Below are 19,353 nucleotides of genomic sequence, written 5' to 3' on the forward strand. Positions count from 1 at the left end.
CATGAGTAGGGGAGGGGCAGAGAGAGAGGGAGACACAGAATCCGAAGCAGGCTCCAGGCTCTAAGCTGTCAGCACAGAGCCCGACGCGGGGCTCGAACTCACAAACCGTGAGATCATGACCTGAGCTGAAGTCGGTCCCTCAACCAACTGAGCCAACCAGGTGCCCCTCGCCTCAGCAATTTTTTAAGAGTTGTATGCTGATATATACAGGTCTAGTCCTTTCCTTTTAAGGTGTACATTTCAGGGGTTTTTAGTATATTCATCAAGTTTTAGATCTATCACTACTATCTAATTCCAGAACGTTTTTGTCACCCCAAAGAGAAGCCCCATCCCCCTTAAGTAGTCACTTTCTACCCCTTTCCCTCCCCTGCCTGGCAACCATAAACCTACTTGCTGTCTTTATGGATTTGTCTATTCCAGGTATTTCATATAAATAGAATTATACAATATGTGGCATTTTATGTCTGGCTTCTTTTGCCTTCATCTTTCAGGTTTCCAGGGTTTGTCTGTGTTCTATTATATATCAGTATTTCATTGCTTTTTGTGGCTGATAGTATTCCTTGTGTATCCACTCATCATTGATGGACATTTGAGCTGTTGCTGCTTGTTGACTACTATGAATAATGCTACTGTGAACATTTGTATACCAGTTTTTGTGTGTACATGTTTTTACTTTTCTTGGGTATATGCTTAGGAGTAGAATTGCTGAGTGAAATGGTAAGTTTGTGTTTAGTTTTTTAAGAAACTACCAAACTTTACATCAGCTATAGAATAACCTATGTTATTCTGTCCATTTGACAACCTGACTAGCAATGTATGAGGGTTCTAATTTCTCAACATGTTCTTTAACACTGCTCTTTTTTATTGTAACCATCTTAGAGATATGAAGTGGCATCTCATTGTGGTTTCGATTTGCATTTCTCTAATGACTAAAGATGTTAAGCATTTTTTTCATGGGCTTATTGGCCATTTGTGTATCTTCTTGTAGAAAAGACTGTTTAAATCCTTTGTCCATTTTTAAATTGGGTTATCTTTTTTGTTGTTAAGTTACAAAGAGTTCTTTATATATTCTGAATACTAGACCTTTATCCAGATGTATGATTTGCGAACATATTCTTTCATTCTATGGGTAGTTCTTTCCTATAAATACCGTATAGCAGGAGTCAACAAACTTTTACTATGAAAGGCCAAATAGTAAATATTTTAGGCTTTGTGGGCCCTGTAGTCAGTGTTGCAACTCTTCTCCTTTGCTGTTATAGGGAGAAAGCAATCATAGACAATGTAAACAAATGAGGATCGCTGTGTTCCTATAAAACTTTGTATAAAGACACTGAAATTTGAATTTCATATAACTTTTATTGTCATTTTTTCCCAAAGTGTAAGAACTATTAGCTCATGGACCTGTCTGTAATATTCCATCTCACATGTATATGTAGGGATTTTTATGTTCTCTTACTGTGGTATTATTCTTGTTTGACTTTGTGGAAATAAAATACCATTTTTATAGATAGCATTATGAATGCATAGAAAGTCATCAGGAATTGAAGTAAGAATAATATCTAAGAAATGTTTTATTATAAGGACAAATGTATATTTTTCTTCAGTTTTCTTTTGACTATTTAAATAATAACTTGTCAAATGTGAATAGTCTCCCCACTTATTTATTTTAGTTGTTTTTATTTTTATGTATATAGTACTTTTTGAAGGCTTACTGTACTTACATGTCTTAATACAGTAGGAATTAAACTTTTCTGTTTGGTTTGGAGATTTAATGTTGGGCCCTGAAACATGTTCGAAATCATGAAGAACTTTCATTTCAACAAATATGAGAGAGTTTTTACTGAGGTAATCTATTGTTGGCATATAATACAAGCATGTTTACTGGGATTAGTATTCTGTATGTAAAAGAATATAGTATACTTGTAGTAATCATTTAAAGGAAAGTTTATTCCCTGACAATTCAACAAAATTAGATTTTGCCACTTGTCTGTATGAGTAAATAAGCATTGCAGTGCTTGTATTATTTTTTTTTTCTGAGACAGCATTTTGATAAATAAAATTAACCTGGGTATACATTGAACATGTTCCATCGTCAAATTGGTGTTGTGATATTCAAATAGAATGTAAATAACTCATCTGTGGTAAGCAAAGAGGAATGAGATTTGTTGGTGTTTAGTCTCTTTCCCTTTGACCTAATTTCTTTAGAGAAATATTTTGTTTTTATGTTCTCAGGCCAGATTTTCCTGTCAAACAGCCTGAACTAGATCAGAGGATTCTCTGCCCTTTAATCCTTGCCCTGTTTACCATCAGTAACAATTGTAAGATGAGGCTTCATTTTAGAGTAAAGGCCATTGACTATCTTTCCCAATGGTGGGGAATGGTGATAATGTATTGGGGCTTGTGTAAACCAAAGGTACTTGGAATAGTTTGGTCTTTTTCTTGAGGTAAGCATTTATAGGTGATTAATACAAAGAAAACATGGATGATCTCTTTTCTAGTTTAAAATTTGCTGCTAGAGTTTATCCAGATGTATTTTTGATTGGCCTTGTGTTTAAGAATAGACAAATAAGCATTAGATTGAATTAATAATTAGATTTATTTTTGAAATATGGAATTGTCTGGGGTTTTTTTAATATAGATTATTTTGTGAGATTTAGGTGTGCTTACCAGTACAGTTTTTCTTGTAATCTATGAATAGGTAGTTACACTATTCCCATAAGAGAGATTCTCATAGATTTAAATATTCTTCTTTGCAGTTTTTCTAGTTAGATTACACAAAGGTTAATACAAAAATGTATTACCCAGACCTACCAACCTATAACTAATTCCTGTGTATCGTTTGTTCTGTATCTGTTAGTAATCTGTGTGAGAGTCTCTTCTGTGCTGCTTTCCAAGGTACCTTTACCATTAGTAGGGGCAGGCTTAGAGAAGGTTAAGAGTTTATGTCCATATACATATATCCTACAGCTGTGTTTTAAAAGGAGAGAAAAAAATCCGCTTTGGTTTAACATAGGTTATTCTATAGCTGATGCATTGGAATTGAGACACCTTTTTTACCCTCATTTTTAATTGTTATTTTATTGTTTTCAAAAGCTGTATGATTATCTATAAGTCAATATGAATGAGAATGTTATTTTGTTAGTTCCTTAGTGGTTTTTAGGCTAAAGAAATAAGAACTAGTGGAGTTGTTAAAGATAAAAATTAGGAAGGCATGAAACAATTTTATGTTTACCAAATCATGGTTTTAAAAATGCTCATAAGGGGCGCCTGGGTGGCTCAGTCGGTTAAGCATCCGACTTCAGCTCAGGTCACGATCTCGCGGTCCGTGAGTTCGAGCCCCACGTCGGGCTCTGGGCTGATGGCTCAGAGCCTGGAGCCTGCTTCCGATTCTGTGTCTCCCTCTCTCTCTGCCCCTCCCCCGTTCATGCTCTGTCTCTCTCTGTCTCAAAAATAAATAAACGTTAAAAAAATTAAAAAAAAAAATAAAAATGTTCATAGGTTTGAAAGGAACCTAAAGAATATACTTTTTTTTTTTTTCCCTTTTTCTGGGGGATTGGAATTGATTTCTTTTATTATTTTTTTTTAAACATTTATTTATGAGAGAGAGAGCACAAGGGGGTGGGCAGAGAGAGGGAGGGAGACAGAATCCAAAGCGGGTTCCAGGCTCTGAGCTGTCAGCACAGAGCCCGACTTGGGGCTCGAACTCACAAACTGCGAGATCATGACCTGAGCCAAAGTTGGATGCTTAACTGACTGAACCACCCAGGCACTCCTGATTTCTCTCTTTTAACTTCTGTGTATATTTGAAGTTTTTCATAAGGAAATGCTGAAAAAATAGAATAATTTATTTGTGCTTTACTTTTTTTTTCACAGTTTTTCATTCAAGTATTTCAATAAAATAAGTGATTAATATTTTTATAGTGGTTGTTTTTAAAATTAAATTTAATGAATGGGAAGTTGAAAGAATGTCAGCCAATCTTTTCTCTTAATGAAGTATATCACAAAATGAAAGAACCTAGTGGAAATGAACAAAATGTTGTTTAATGAACTCATTTATCTGTATCATCTATCTTAGATGTAAGCTAGGTTGTTTGTTGTGTCTAGTGAAGGAACTACAAACCTACTTTTTGTCAAGTGTGTAGTTTTCATTTACGGTGAGTTTTTAATGTTAAATGCTATTTAAATTATTTATTTTTCTCTGCTGACCTTTCCTTTTACAGCATCCACCCGCTTTGTGAAATGTGAAAAATGTCATCATTTTTTTGTTGTGCTATCTGAAGCAGACTCCAAGAAAAGCATAATTAAAGAACCTGAATCAGCAGCAGAAGCTGTAAAATTGGCTTTCCAACAGAAACCACCTCCTCCCCCCAAGAAGGTATAGGTCTTAGCTCAGTCCTATAAGCACTTTGTCTTGAAAACATTTCATTGCTCCCCTTTCCCAGTTGACATTGGATCTTAATGCTAGTACCTAAACAAGTATTAAGTTCTTAATATAGACTATATGTGGCTAAATTCTTATTGATATTTGGTACTTGGAATTTAGGTATGGAGTCCCAATGCTATTTTCCCATGTTATGATTACTGCATTCAGTAGCAATGAAATAGAGTTGGATGATTGTTAAAATGGTGTTCATACTAAATTAATCTAAAATGATACCCAGGGGTGTCTGGATGGCTCAGTTGGTTAAGCGTCCCACTCTAGATCTCAGCTCAAATCTTGATCTCAGGGTCATGAGTTCAAGCTCTGCATTGGGCTCTGCACTGGGCATGAAGCCTACTTAGAAAAATAAAAAAATAATATCCATAAAATTGAGCAGCTTTGGATTTCTTTTTCTTAGTTGGGGCCCCTTATTAACACCAGGCTGCAATTTCTCCCCATAAATTAGTCTATTGTCTGGTAAAACAGCCTCAGTGTTAACAATGGAAGCAAAATTTTCTCACAACTAGTGTATCAGGGCTGTCCTATATAGCACTGTGGCTTTTGTGGTGTGGGCTCCTTCCAGGAGTCTCAGACAGACTGTGATCTGGCCATATGAAACATGGCAGAATGTATTACCAACTACATTGGGTACTTGGTCTGTTCTTTCTGAGAACAGGGAGCCCTGCCCTGGGGCTATGTGCCCTCTGTTCTGCATGTCTCAAATGTTTGCACACTTAGATTATTTCTCATCCCCTGCTTCAGTGTAGCTTTCATATGCTGTTAAGACACCAGTCCATTTATTTCCATTGTGCTGTGGCAGATTTAATAATTCATAGATATAATTTGTGAGGAATCAATATTTTTTTAAGTTTATTTGTTTTGAGAGAGAGAGAAACAGAGCCAGGGAGGGGCAGATATAGAGGGATAGAGAATCCTAAGCAGGCTCTGCACTAACAGTGCACAGGGCTTGAACTCTTGAACAACAAGATCATGACCTGAGCTGAAACCAAGAGTCAGATGCTTAACCGACTGAACCACCCAGGAGCCCCAGAAATCAAGAAGATTTTAAAAAAACATAATAAAAAGCATATGGTCAACAACTAAAGAATTTATCATGTAAATATAGTGTAATGGTAAATATAGCTATTAACCTTTGTATACTCCATGAGGTTGTCTAGACTTTAGATATTAGAGTTAAAGTTCTAGAAAATAGGTAATTTAACTATTTTCAGGAGTTAGTGAATATTAACAGTTAATTTTTTTTTTTTAAGTTTATTTTTTGAGAGAAAGAGCAAGCAGGGGAGGGAAAGAGGATCTGAAGTGGGCTCCATGCTGACAGCAGAGAGCCTGATGCGGGGCTCGAACTTACTAACGCGAGATCATGACCTGAGCTGAAGTTGGACGCTCAGCTGAGCCAGCCAGGCACCCTAACAGTTAATTTCTGTTTACTAGTAAAGCTGAAGGAATTTACCCCAGGTTCCATGCTGTTAGCAATATCCAAGTTTCAAACAGAGCTTTAGTTTCTAAGAATAAGGTTTTTTAGATTGCCATGTAGATAAATGAGTGGCTTTAAAGTTAATGTCTGAGAAAAAACCTAAATATTTGTGAATATTCAAACATATAGCTGCTGGTAATGGCTTTGATTATATAATGCCTAGTTTTTAAAAGAGTAGATTTATAATATGTTATCTTTCTGAAGAATATCATTCATGTGATTGAGGGAGGTATAGAAAGGATTTATTTTGGGGCACCTGAGTGGCTCAGTTGGTTAAGCGCCTGGCTTTTGATTTCAGCTCAGGTCATGATCTCATGGGTTCATGGAATTGAGCTCCACCTCAGGCTCTGCGCTGACAGTGCGGAGCCTGTTTGGGATTCTCTGTCTCCCTCCCTCTCTGCCCTTCCCCTGCTTGCTCTCTCTCTCTCTCTCTCATACACACACACACACACACTCTTTCAAAATAAATAAATGAATATAGTAATAATAATAATAATAATAATAATAATAATAAAGGATTTATTTTAATGATTTACATTAATGATGATATCTTTAAACTCCTGGTGGCATATGTAGGTATTCCAAGTGACTTTAATAATCCACTTTTAAAAATTAGGATTAATGACATTATATATAGAACAGAAACCAGCAGAGCATTATATGAGTACAGTGATACTTTGTTAAGCTAAAGAACAAATGAATTGTGTTTTTGTCCACATAGGTTTGGGGCTTCTGAATCATTGCTACATAAGTATCATACCCTTGGCATTTTGTTTTTGATGGGTCTTTGTTCAAATTTAAAACTGTGAGCAAATATGCTCACTGTATAACTTCTTAATGTGTGTATGTGTTTTTTTTTATGATAGCTCATAGTAAATTATTCATAACCAATCATTTTTCAGATTTATAACTACCTCGACAAGTATGTTGTTGGCCAATCATTTGCTAAGAAGGTGCTTTCAGTTGCTGTGTACAATCATTATAAGAGAATATATAACAATATCCCAGCTAATCTGAGACAGCAAGCAGAGGTTGAGAAGCAGACATCATTAACACCTAGAGGTTAGTGTTTTGATAACTGACTAAAATAGAGTGTACATACTTAGAGGTAATCTTTATTTGCAACTCCTTGCTTTTGTCCTAAAATTCTTTTAGTATTTCATAAAACTTTGTTTTCAGTTATATGTGCATGGGTTCTGAGTCACAGAGTGAAATGTATTTCTTATCAAGGGTCTCAGTGAAAAATGTTTGAAAGTAACTGGAGTAGAGATTGAGACATAATCTTTGAATTATAGACTTCACCACAATTGGTTCCCTATTACCAGATCATGTGCCTCAGTCAGAGATGTATGAAGATAGATGATAACTGTCACACAACATATCCAGCATTCTTTCCTGTTTAGACCCCAGCTACAGAGTGTATGTAAGATTAAGGGCAAATTTGTATAATGCCTATTAATGATAGATTCTAATATTACTGATATACTATATAATTTAAATTTACTGTAGACAATAATGTGTGTTATATTAATAGGATGATATTTAAAAAACTATGAATAGAGTAAAATGCAAATTTTTTAAGTTTTTTTGTTTTTAATTGGCCAGGGAGCCCTGATTTCTTATTTAGGCCTATAATATACCGTTTTACATTCTTTTAGTCATCATTTTACAGTTTGAGGGAGTTCAACTAAATACTTATATTTAAAAAACTATATAATATCCTTTGATTACTTTTGGTAGCTATTAAATATATAACTTACTGGCTCATTGAAGACAACTTGTCCACTTGTTGAATTTACTGTAAATAGTTATGTGGTAGTATCAGTTACTTTATTTTTAGAAAGTATAAGTCATAATAACTAATGGAAGACCTGGAGCCTTCATTTTTATAAAGTCCAAATAGCATTATCTAGTCATGACACAAAACGATTTTTTCTGGTTCTTTCAGTCAGCAAATCAGTAGTTAAGGTGTTCAAAGTATAGGGAAAACAAATGGTTATATGGTATTTATGATATGAGCAGTTTAAACTTTTGTTGAAAATTTAAATTATTGCTTCTGTTTTCTTAAATACCAAGTCAGTACTTGACAAATGTGGATATTAGCAACTGGACAGCCATCGTTAACATGTTTGGGTTTTTAATGTTTTTAATATAGACAGGATGTAACATATAGATTTTTTCACAATGTGAAAAGCTACAAAGCATTAATGAACACATTCTTTATATATATTTAGAAGAGGGCAAGAAGGGAGATATCCCTCATTTGTTCCTCCAAACTAAACAAATATACATTTTCATGTTGTCATTTTATCCTCTTTCTTAGAATTAGAAATAAGAAGACGGGAGGATGAGTACAGATTTACAAGTAAGTGACCTCTCCTCAGGTCCTCCTCTGTAATCATTCTTCCTTTTGAGATTTATCTCAGTGAAGGATGTCAGCAGTAGTGATGGTAGATATATATTAGCTTGTGTATTACCAAGAAAGATATTGTATATTATCTAAACATGCTTATCATACATGGTATATATAACTTTGGAACAGTTTCTCATAGCTAGTATGTGTACTTTATATATGTTGGGTTACTTCACATATTCAATTTTTATCTTTTCTGTTGTGATATTTCTTAAAGTATAATGTTAGAGAAATAAAAAATATTATATATAGTTCTTCTCTATAAATATATACCTGTATGCATATTAACAGGAGTTGTGTTTTTTAAAATCTGTAGCTTGCTATTTTGTATCTTTTTCCCCCCCATACAAGCAGAGTTGGCCTGCTTATGTGTGACAGAAATTTTGGGGGAGACAGATTATCTTCCAGATTCCCTTTGCCAGAAACCACACTTTTTATTTTTGGTGTTTATGAAACTTGGTATACCCTTGCAAATTATGACTAAGCCCCAGCTCAGTGTTTCCAGCCCTGGATTGTCTCTTTAAGCATCAGATAGTCTGATGGAGGGTGTGGAAGGACCTGATATTCTAAGGATAGTGGCCATTCTGTTGTCTTGCACGTATTTTTTTGGATGTGGATATGTAGTGCTTCACAGATGGTAAAGGCTCACAAAAAAAGAGGCACCTAGCTGGCTCAGTTGGAGGAGCATGCGACTCTTGGTCTCGGGGTCATGAGTTCGAGCCCCATATTGGATGGAGTGATTGCTTAAGTAAATAAAATATTTTAAAAATTCATGTTGCATTTTGTTTCAGTAATTAAAATAACAAAATAAAACAGATAAGCCACTATGAACACATTTTACCTATAAGTTTGGTACTTTTATATTTGCCTTTGAACCAAGCTATATTATGTATCTACTGTTTGAAGTATACTGTATATACTGGATGAGCCATGAGAATATAACTAGTTTACCAATTCTGGCATGAGATCTAGTGCATGTAATAAAATTGTACTATTTCTAGTTATTCTTAAATTGCATGGAAATAATAAGTATATCATGCATGGTAAGAGTAAATGCAATGCAGTAGAATTAGATTATATATAAGAATGTAAGATCTAAATAATAAACTTTAAGTCCATGTATAATTTTTATTTTCTAAACCAAAAATATAATCAAATATGCTGTCAGTGCTATATTCATAAATTTGGACAGATAGCTAGTGAAGCTAGTATGAATTAAATTAGTAAAGGAAAGTCTATAATGAATATTTTGAAAGAAATATATTGTAGTGATTTAATGAAATTTAAATGTTAACAAGTAACACTATCTAAGAACCTAGGTAAAAGCAATTCATAATTATAATGACAGATTGACTTGGAAAGTAATATTTTGAAAACTTAAATTTATTTTCATGTATAGTTTCCACTTGTTATATGTGGGGTTATAGGTTCTAAAGTTAGGACATTAGACCTAAAATGACACATAATCAAAATATTCTTTAAAGTTTCTTTTGGAAATCACATGTCAGATATACTACTCTCAATAAGACTGATAGATTTTGTCTCCATCATTGGAACATAATGTTTTTCTTAAGTTGAGCACCAGATGAAACAGTTGGCTTGCATTAAGGGCTATGTTATACAAGTAACTTAAACACTAGGAAAATAGCAATACTGATAGCAAATTCTTTTATAACATTTATAAAATTCTGCCAGGTACAGTTCTAAGTGTTTTACATATTTTAACTGATTTAATCTTCCTCACACCTATGAGACAGAAACTATTATTTTCACCTCCATTTTATAGATAAGAAAAGTGAACTACGGAAATTTTAAGGAATTTGCCCAGGGCCATATGGCTAATGAACTCCATGCAACTAACCATACACTAGTCTGCTCACTGATTGTAGAGAGCTGCTTCATGCATTGAGAGAGATGCAGAAAAACAAACTAAATGAAAGGAGAGTTATTTCAAGTTTACTCTGGAGCATAATTTCATGAAATGGAATGACAAACATCATGTACTATTTAAGTTATTCCTCTCTTTTAAGTTTAACTTAAATCATGTGTAAGTTAAATACATTTATCCTGAAGTGCCTGGGTGGCTTGATTTCAGCTCAGGTCATGATTTCGCAGTTTCGAAAGCCCCATGTCGGGCTCTGTGCACTGACCGCACAGAGTCTGCTTGGGATTCTCTCTCTCCCTCTCTCTCTGCCCCTCTCCCGCTCCCACTGTCTCTCTCAAAATAAATAATTTTTTAAAAAACTTAAACACATTTACTCTGTGACTCTACTGTAGTTAATATGCTTCTTGCACTTCTGTTCAAATTTTTGTTCACCTCAATAATTTTTACCCCATTGGGCCAACCTACACTCGAGGCAAAGCCTCTTCCTATATTGTGACAATTCCTAACTAGATTTTGCTGAAATAAAAAAAGAAATTTTCTTTTACTGGGGACAACTAGCTAACTAACTAAACTCATGTTAAGAGACAGCATTTTTTTTCCTGATATGGATTATAATGAGGCATAGCATTGTGAATTATTCGCTAATAACCATTAAATGTAGCACAATTTAAAATGTTTATTGAAAGCCTATTTTTTTAAACTTTATCTTTATTTATTTTGAGGAAGATATAGAGAACAGGCAAGGGAAGGGCGGAGAGAGAAGTAGACAGAATCCCAAGCCGGCTCTATGCTGTTAGTGCAGAGTCGGGTGTGGGGCTTGAATTCATGAACCATGAGATCGTGACCTGAGCTGAAATCAAGACTCAGATGCGTAACTGACTGAGCCACTCAGGCGCACCTTGAATGCCTATTTTTGATGATTAGAATAAGCATTTACTTTTTTTTTTAATGTTTATTTATTTTTGAGAGAGGGAGAGTGTGAGTGGGGGAGGGGCAGAGAGAGAGAGGGAGACCAAGGATCTGAAGCTGTCTGTGCTGACAGCAGAGAGCCCAATGTGGGGCTCAAACTCACAAACCATGAGATCATGACCTGAGCTGAAGGTGGACGCTTAACCAACTGAGCCACCCAGGTGCCCCAGGATAACCATTTACTTTAAGTGTGACCCTAAGATAATTTGAAAGTGCCAGCCAGATGGAATAGGATCATAATAATAGTTATGTTGACTGAACATCTATATATTGGTTTGATTAAAACAGTAATGCATTGGAAAGTACTGATACTCTTAATCCATTTATTAGAAACAACCTAAAAACAAATCCAGAAAATATAAACAAGTAGGGTATGAGCACAGATTCCTCAAATGCTGATGATGAGGAGCAGTATGGATATTTACAAATCTGGATAACTGAAAAGACTATTGGAATTCTTTCCTTCAGCCGAGAGAGTAAGAACAAAGTTGTTCTGTTTTTAGGCACCTAATTGATAAACTGATAGTTCACCAGCAATACCATTCCCATTTAGTTAAGCGTTGTGTGTCTAATAAAGGGACTGGAAAGATCCATTCAAGATCCTATAAAATCAAAATTCAGATAGAACCAGGGATAGTGAGTCTTACTGTATTTGGTTCCTCTGGTAGACTCACAGAATCATTTTTTAAATGTGAAAGAGACTATAGAAGTCATATATCTTGATAATTTCATTTAGTAGGTAAGGAAGCAGGCCCAGTAAAGTTAAGTGATTTGCCATGGTCCTACAGCCACACAGTGATAGAAAAGGACTAGAACCCAGGTTCCCTATTTCTCTGTTTTAGTCTTGGTTGTCTTACTGTGTTCACTGTGTTCAATGTGTCTTGCTTTTTCTACAGTCCTTCATTTGTAATGAAAAAATCTATATATGTCTTTTAAAGTGCCTCCAAATGAATTGCATTTTATTCTTATACCTTCCAACCATGTGTTTGAAATTGATAAGGCAGGTATTATTGCCATTTTCTAGGTTAGGAAACAGAAACACAAAGTTTATATGACTAGCCCAGGATCACAGATCTTTTTAGACACAATGGAAAGACCAAAGCTAAAGCTTTGTGATTGTCAGCACTGTTCTCCTTCCTTTACACTGCCTTCCCTTAAGTTAAAGGGATTTACATAAATACGGAGGGTAAAAAGAATCCATTTATTTTACTTAAGGTTCCCTGAATAATCATATGTTTTACATTTGTGACTAGATAATTTGAGGTTTTCTTCCTTTTGAGGTAAGACAGAATATCAGAATATTTGTTTTTCTAAATATGTGATTGGTCTTAGATTTAGGGTTTTATTGGGTATTTTTTCAAGTAAGATCAAATGAAGCTCTAAGAATTTCTTTGTCATTCTTTCAGAATTGCTTCAGATTGCTGGAATTAGTCCACATGGTAATGCTCTAGGAGCATCAATGCAGCAACAGGTAAATCAACAAATACCTCAGGAAAAACGAGGAGGTGAAGTATTGGATTCTTCCCATGATGACATAAAACTTGAAAAGAGTAATATTTTGCTGCTTGGACCAACTGGGTCAGGTAAATAACTTCCTGAAAAAAATTACTCATTTAAAAAATATATATATGTATATATAAATGATTCTGCAAGCTGTGTCTTATGATTGGGGGATTCTGGCTCTTGGGAAGAAATCTAAGGGCCAGTCCTTTGGATACATTATCAGTATCTGTGCATAGACTTCAGACTGAATTTGAGGAATTGGCAATGCCCTTTAGCCCAATCCCTAACATCTTAATAGGAGTAATAAAAATAACATACCATTAAATCTGAACAATAGTGGAGAAAAGATGTATAAGTAATTTTTTATTATATACTATTTAGATTTAATACATTTTACATTTTTGTAGAGAAATTGTATATCAACATATTTTTCGTAAACTTTTAGTTGCTATTTCTATTTGTAGGTAAAACTCTGCTGGCACAAACTCTAGCTAAATGCCTTGATGTTCCTTTTGCTATCTGTGACTGTACAACTTTGACTCAAGCTGGATATGTAGGCGAAGACATTGAATCTGTGATTGCCAAACTGCTCCAAGATGCCAATTATAATGTAGAAAAAGCACAGCAAGGTATGTTTTCAGTATAGTTTGTCTATCCCCAGATGTAGACTATTGGGAAAGCATTAAGAGATCCTATAATTCTTGTTTTGAGTTGAGGAATAAAACTTTGTAATTGTATAAAGGTAGCTATGTTAAACATTTTCTAGCATACTAAGGGCCACAAAGTTTGCTTTTGCCCTTTTGTCATAAGATGGGTACTAGGGTGAACACAGGCCAGGTTATTATTCCATTAGATCCTTAATGCTATCATTATTTTTCCTGTTCTGACTTCCCTCTAGACTCCTGTTCCTGGGGTGGGTTATTAGGACAAGGGCAAGAGAGTGTAGGATGAATCTAGAAACAGATTAGCTTGTTGACCTACAGGATGTCCTAGATGCTGCATTTATCCTTTCCCCATCTATCATCTGTCCTTATTTACATGAAGAGCTTGACAAGTTCTTGTCCAAATTCCTTTAAGACAAGAGTATAGGTGGGAAAGAGTAAAAAGTTTTGCTAGTACCAGCACTGTATATACCTCCTGCTTCAAGACTATACCTTTATCTCAGCTTCCTAGAATAAAGAACCTGAAAACATTAGTGGGGTAGATAACTAATGTCAGAATTGTTATCATACCCTAGTGATGCTGTATGAAATAAATTATAAAACATTTACACAACGATGAATGGGAGATCAGGCAGTGTATTTTTATAAAATTAAGCTTTGTATATATTTGCTCTCTAGCTACTTAGTCTTTTAAAACTGAGGTTATCTTGTGTATATCATTTTCATATTATAAATAGAATCCTCCTTAAATTATAGGAATTGTCTTTCTGGATGAAGTAGATAAGATTGGCAGTGTGCCAGGCATTCATCAGTTACGGGATGTAGGTGGAGAAGGCGTTCAGCAAGTAAGCAGTTGAATATTTTGTTCAAGCCCACTAAAAGGAAGGGAATACATCAACTTCCCAAATATTGTACGTTTGGTTTCGCATTCAATTAGATTCTGTTTTGTTTATTTCTTCCACCCCAAATTCCACATACCATTTTAAAGTAGTTCAGAAAGCTGTTGGTGATTTTAAGTACCAAATTACCTTTCTTAGGAAATTAAAATTATTTTAAAGAATAGAAAAAAATGACATTTGATTTTTGTTGGTTTTATTCATTAGAGGCCCAGTTAAACATTTCTAGATGACTCTTGAAAGTTCTGGTTCTAATTAGACATAAATGAAGTATGTACATGTATCTTATTCTTTTCACTTGACAATAGGATAAAATAGATAAAATAGTGTTTCATTTCATGGAGAGTCATAAGTGAAGTCTTAATGATCTATTTGCAACTTGACTTTTTATTGGTAACTAATTATGACATAAACTGTAGGGTAAGGAAAATTGCTTTCATTTTTATTTTGACCAAGACAAAAAGATCACACTTATAAAATGTGCTAGATAATTTTTTTATAAAAGCCTCCCAAAATATAGGTAGTCTCAAAGTTTAATAGTAGGAGTAGAAAAGAATTTTAATTTCTATGAAAGACAAATCAACTATTTTCAAATTTTCAATGTTCCTACCATGGTTGCCTACCATCTTACAGAGTCATAATCCTGTATTTAGGTCAGAATTCTATCTTTACCATCAAAAGCAGCTTTTTTAAGTTGACTATTTCCTGAGTGCATCAGGAGTCTGTAACTATTCCAAATAAATTTACGAATTGTTAGTGTGATAGTGCATTTGATTTTCATGTTAGTTGTAGCAATGTGGGAGTTTTCTTTAATTATGCTCATTGACCATAACCACATTATTTTCCCCTTTGAATCTCATTATCTAAAGTACAATAAATAATACACTTACACAGTGATGTTATAAATCATTTATTCTTTATTTAGGGGTTATTAAAACTACTAGAAGGCACGATAGTTAATGTTCCAGAAAAGAATTCCCGCAAGTTACGTGGAGAAACAGTACAAGTTGATACAACAAACATCCTGTTTGTTGCATCTGGTGCTTTCAATGGCTTAGACAGAATCATCAGCAGGAGGAAAAATGAAAAGGTAAGTTTTTCTGAAGGGTTATTAGGATGGAGCACTTCTTCATATCTGCAAGGTACATGCCTAGTAACTATTTGTTGATTGATTACAATAAAATGTAATGTCAACATAGTGTCAAGCAGCCCAAAACACACCAGTATTTTCCATGTTTTGTGTTTTACAATAAAAAATGTAAATATATTTACATTTACAAATGATTTCTTTTATATAACATAATATTCTACCTAAATGAATATATCATAGATCAACTGTGCTACATTGCTTGCTTTAAGTCTCCTTGGCTTTGTACCCACTAGTGTAAGTAGTAGTTTAGTAGCAGTAAAAAAATAATGCTGCTGATGGGATGGTTGCCTGTGGTGGTTCTTTGGATAGCCTAGGTAAGAAAAAACTCACGTACAATACTAACCGAACCATGTAATGCTGTTATTCCTCAGTATCAGGCCTTATTCAACATGGATAAGGTTAGGTTTTAATTTTTCATGTTAATTTGTTTTTGCTTTTGAAATTCTGCTTAGACTGACAAATTGGAAGAAATTATTGTGTGTACATGAGAGAGAAAGAGGGAGGGAGATAACTTTATATTTAAAATTCTGGGGGTGCCTGTCTGGCTCAGTCACTAGAGCATGAGACTTTTGATCTTCGAGACGTGAGTTTATGCTCCATGTTGGGTGTAGAGTGTACTTTAAAAAAACAAAGAGCATGTTCTGATACTTAATTATAATTAGCTATTCCAAAAAATTTGAAACTTGGAACATGTAGAAAAGAACAGTTAAAAGTAATGTCCAAAAAGAGATCAGAAACATGTAGAAGGAAGGTTCAGGTTGTAGGTCATTTGAACTTCTTAACAAAAAGTAGGGAGATATCCTGGGCTCTAGTTCTTATTATCTGAAAGAGGAAGTGTATGAGGTCTTCAGGAGAGACCGAGATTGAAAACGAGTTTGTCAGGGTGCCTGAGGGGCTCACTCAGTTGAGTTTCTAACTCTTGATCTCAGCTCAAGTGTTGAGCTCGGGGGTGTGGGGGGAAAAAAAAGAGTTTGTCACATAGATCTTTATGAAAAAGAGAGAGATGTAAGACAGTCATCAGTAGTGATTTTACAGAGGATTAAATACATCCATGTGGCTATTTTTATCAACTCTTACTGAAAGCCAGGGGTACAATATTAAATATTGCACCTATATTCCAACCATATCAGATTGCTTGCATTCCTAACTTTTATTCCTCTTGCCTTTGTTCATGCCTTCCCCTACCTCAATCAAGTTGGCAAATATATGTTCATCTTTTAAGACTCAGTCTGTTAAGATGATCTTGATAATAGATGATCAGTCTGTTACCAAGTCTGATAAACTGATCAGGCAGTTTATCTGTGAAGGCTTTCTTGATCATCTTCTACCCTCCCTCCCTGCTATGTGCCTCTTTTCCTACTTCCACTGCTACAGTCCTGTACAGTCCTGTGATACTTTTAATGCCTTCATGTGTTCTCACTCTGAATAAGCCCCTTTAGGATAATGGCTGTCTTCAGGTTTGTATTTCCAGTGTTTTATAATGTTTCGTAAATTATATACATATATAATTATAAATTATATATATTATATAATATATATTTATATTATATAAATTATAAATATTAATATTTATATTTAAATATATTAAATTTAATATAATTCAATGTATTTAATATTTATTTAATAATTTAAATTTAATAAATATTAAATAAATTTAATATATTAAAATATATATTTATATGAATTATAAATTATATATTATATATAATTTACAAAACATATAACAAAATAAATGTGTGTATTTTTATATATGTTTATATATATATAATAAATACATATATATATAGTATTGGATGGAAGGTGTTTGTTTTTTTTTTTTCTGATACACTACTGTCCATGTGGAGAGTCAGAGGAGTGGATTTTTTTTTTTTTTTAAGTTTATTTATTTTGAAAGAGCGAGAGACTGAGGGAGGTGCAGAAAGAAGGAACAAGAGAGAATCCCAAGCGGGCTCCGCACTGCCAGGGCAGAGCCCAGTGTAGGGCTCAAACTCACAAACAGATCACGACCTGAGGTGAAACCAACAGTCAATTGGACACTTAACTGACTGAGCCACTCAGGAGCCCCAAGGAATGGATTTTTAACTTAGGCTGACCATGTGCTTCTCTTATACTTCTGACAAAAGCTGTATGAAATACCAAAATGTCAAAACATTCTGACGGTTGCCTGGAGTATAGTTCTTTTATACTGACTGAAGCAAGATCCATACACCTTAGATACCCAGCTTTTTTTTTTTTTAAACAATGGGTGTTTTTTGTTTTTGTGTTTGTGTTTGTTTTAGATTTTATTTTTATAAGTAATCACTATAGCCGGTGTGGGGTTTGAGCTCACAGTCTGAGATCAAGTCACGTGCTCCACCAACTGAGCCAGCGAGATACCCCGATACCCAGCTTTTTGCAGCAAAGTAGTATTCTTGTTTGATGTCATTCTTATATGTTTTTTATAAAATCAGAGTTATTCTCATAGGTTGATGTATGCTGCAACCTCAGATCATGATTTTAATAGAATGCTTAGCAGTGACTTAAGACACTTGGGCATAATTTCCTCATAAGGCTGCTTGTTCCTTAGTCACTACTACTACTGTTTACGCTATTACAAAATTAACTTTGGTTACAAAGTAATTACTATCTCCGTTTTTATAGTTCTTACACATTTTATTACTTTTTAATTAAATTTTTTTTGCCTTTATTAATTTTTGAGAGAGAGACAGAGAGTGAGCAGGGGAGGGGCAGAGAGAGAGGGAGACACAGAATCTGAATCAGGCTCCAGGCTCTGAGCTGCCAGCAGAGAGCCCGACCTGAGGCTCAAACTCATGAACCGTGAGATCATGACCTGAGCTGAAGTCAGACGCTTAAGCCACCCAGGCATCCCTTAATCTTTTATTTCTTAGGGAGAGCATATAAGCAGCAGGGAGGGGTGGGGGGGAAGAGAGAGAGAGCGCAAGCAAACGGGAGGAACAGAGAGAGAGAGAGAGAGAGGGAGACAATCCAAAGCAGGCTCCAGGCTCTGAGCTGTCATCACAGAGCCCAACACGGGGCTCAAACTCATGAACTGCGAGATCATGACCTGAGCAGAAGTCGAACGCTTAATCAACTGAGCCACCAGGCGCCCCTAGAATTCATTCTTTGAGAGTTGGTTATTAAATGGTGGTTTAGTTCTCAATTCTGAAGACAGATAGGCCTGAGTTCAAATCCTGGATTTACCACTTACCGCAAGGAGAGCTTGGTCAAGGTACTTAACCTCTCCAAGCTCATTTTCTTCACTTATAAAATGTGAATGATAATAGAACTTTCTTCTATTACAAAGGTCATGTGAGAAATATATGCAGAGTACTTAGTACAATGCAATTTCATTCTACTATTTATAATACCTGTCTTTTCTTGGCAGTATCTTGGATTTGGAACGCCATCTAATTTGGGAAAAGGCAGAAGGGCTGCAGCTGCTGCAGACCTTGCCAATCGAAGTGGAGAATCAAATACTCACCAAGACATTGAAGAAAAAGATCGCTTATTACGTCATGTTGAAGCCAGAGATCTCATTGAATTTGGCATGATTCCCGAGTTTGTGGGACGGTTGCCTGTGGTAGTTCCTTTGCATAGCCTAGATGAGAAAACACTTGTACAAATACTAACTGAGCCACGTAATGCTGTTATTCCTCAGTACCAGGCCTTATTCAGCATGGATAAGGTTAGATTTTTATTTTTCATACTTAGTTAATTTATGGGTTTTTGCTGTTGGAACTCTGCATAAATTAGCTCAACAAAAAGCAAAAGCAGTCCTCCTTATCCAGAATACCAGCCTATACCTGGTATTTCTATACCTCACTAAATGTGGATCTAAGTATTGGGAAAGGCAGCGTGTTACATTAAACATTTAGGAGTTGGCTTTATTTTTTTGTCTTAATTAAAATTGTTAATGAAGCTTAAAGCCTAAGTATACATATATAGAGAGAGAATTTATAC

The 19,353-nt window shown here is 34.8% G+C and overlaps 1 protein-coding gene across 2 annotated transcripts in view; it reads left to right on the plus strand.

Moving 5' to 3' along the window:
- Nucleotides 1-19,353, plus strand: part of CLPX (caseinolytic mitochondrial matrix peptidase chaperone subunit X) — a 40,637-nt gene that overhangs the window by 14,901 nt on the left and 6,383 nt on the right. For both annotated transcript variants that reach the window (XM_007084514.3, XM_042988617.1), the window contains exons 4-11: nt 4,221-4,375; nt 6,818-6,977; nt 8,239-8,280; nt 12,589-12,765; nt 13,150-13,314; nt 14,104-14,192; nt 15,169-15,333; nt 18,779-19,078. In XM_007084514.3, the coding sequence (XP_007084576.1) occupies nt 4,221-4,375; nt 6,818-6,977; nt 8,239-8,280; nt 12,589-12,765; nt 13,150-13,314; nt 14,104-14,192; nt 15,169-15,333; nt 18,779-19,078 (1,253 nt within the window). The remainder of the gene's footprint in view (nt 1-4,220; nt 4,376-6,817; nt 6,978-8,238; nt 8,281-12,588; nt 12,766-13,149; nt 13,315-14,103; nt 14,193-15,168; nt 15,334-18,778; nt 19,079-19,353) is intronic.

Source organism: Panthera tigris, chromosome B3, assembly GCF_018350195.1.
Source record: "Panthera tigris isolate Pti1 chromosome B3, P.tigris_Pti1_mat1.1, whole genome shotgun sequence".
Classification (NCBI taxonomy): domain Eukaryota; kingdom Metazoa; phylum Chordata; class Mammalia; order Carnivora; family Felidae; genus Panthera; species Panthera tigris.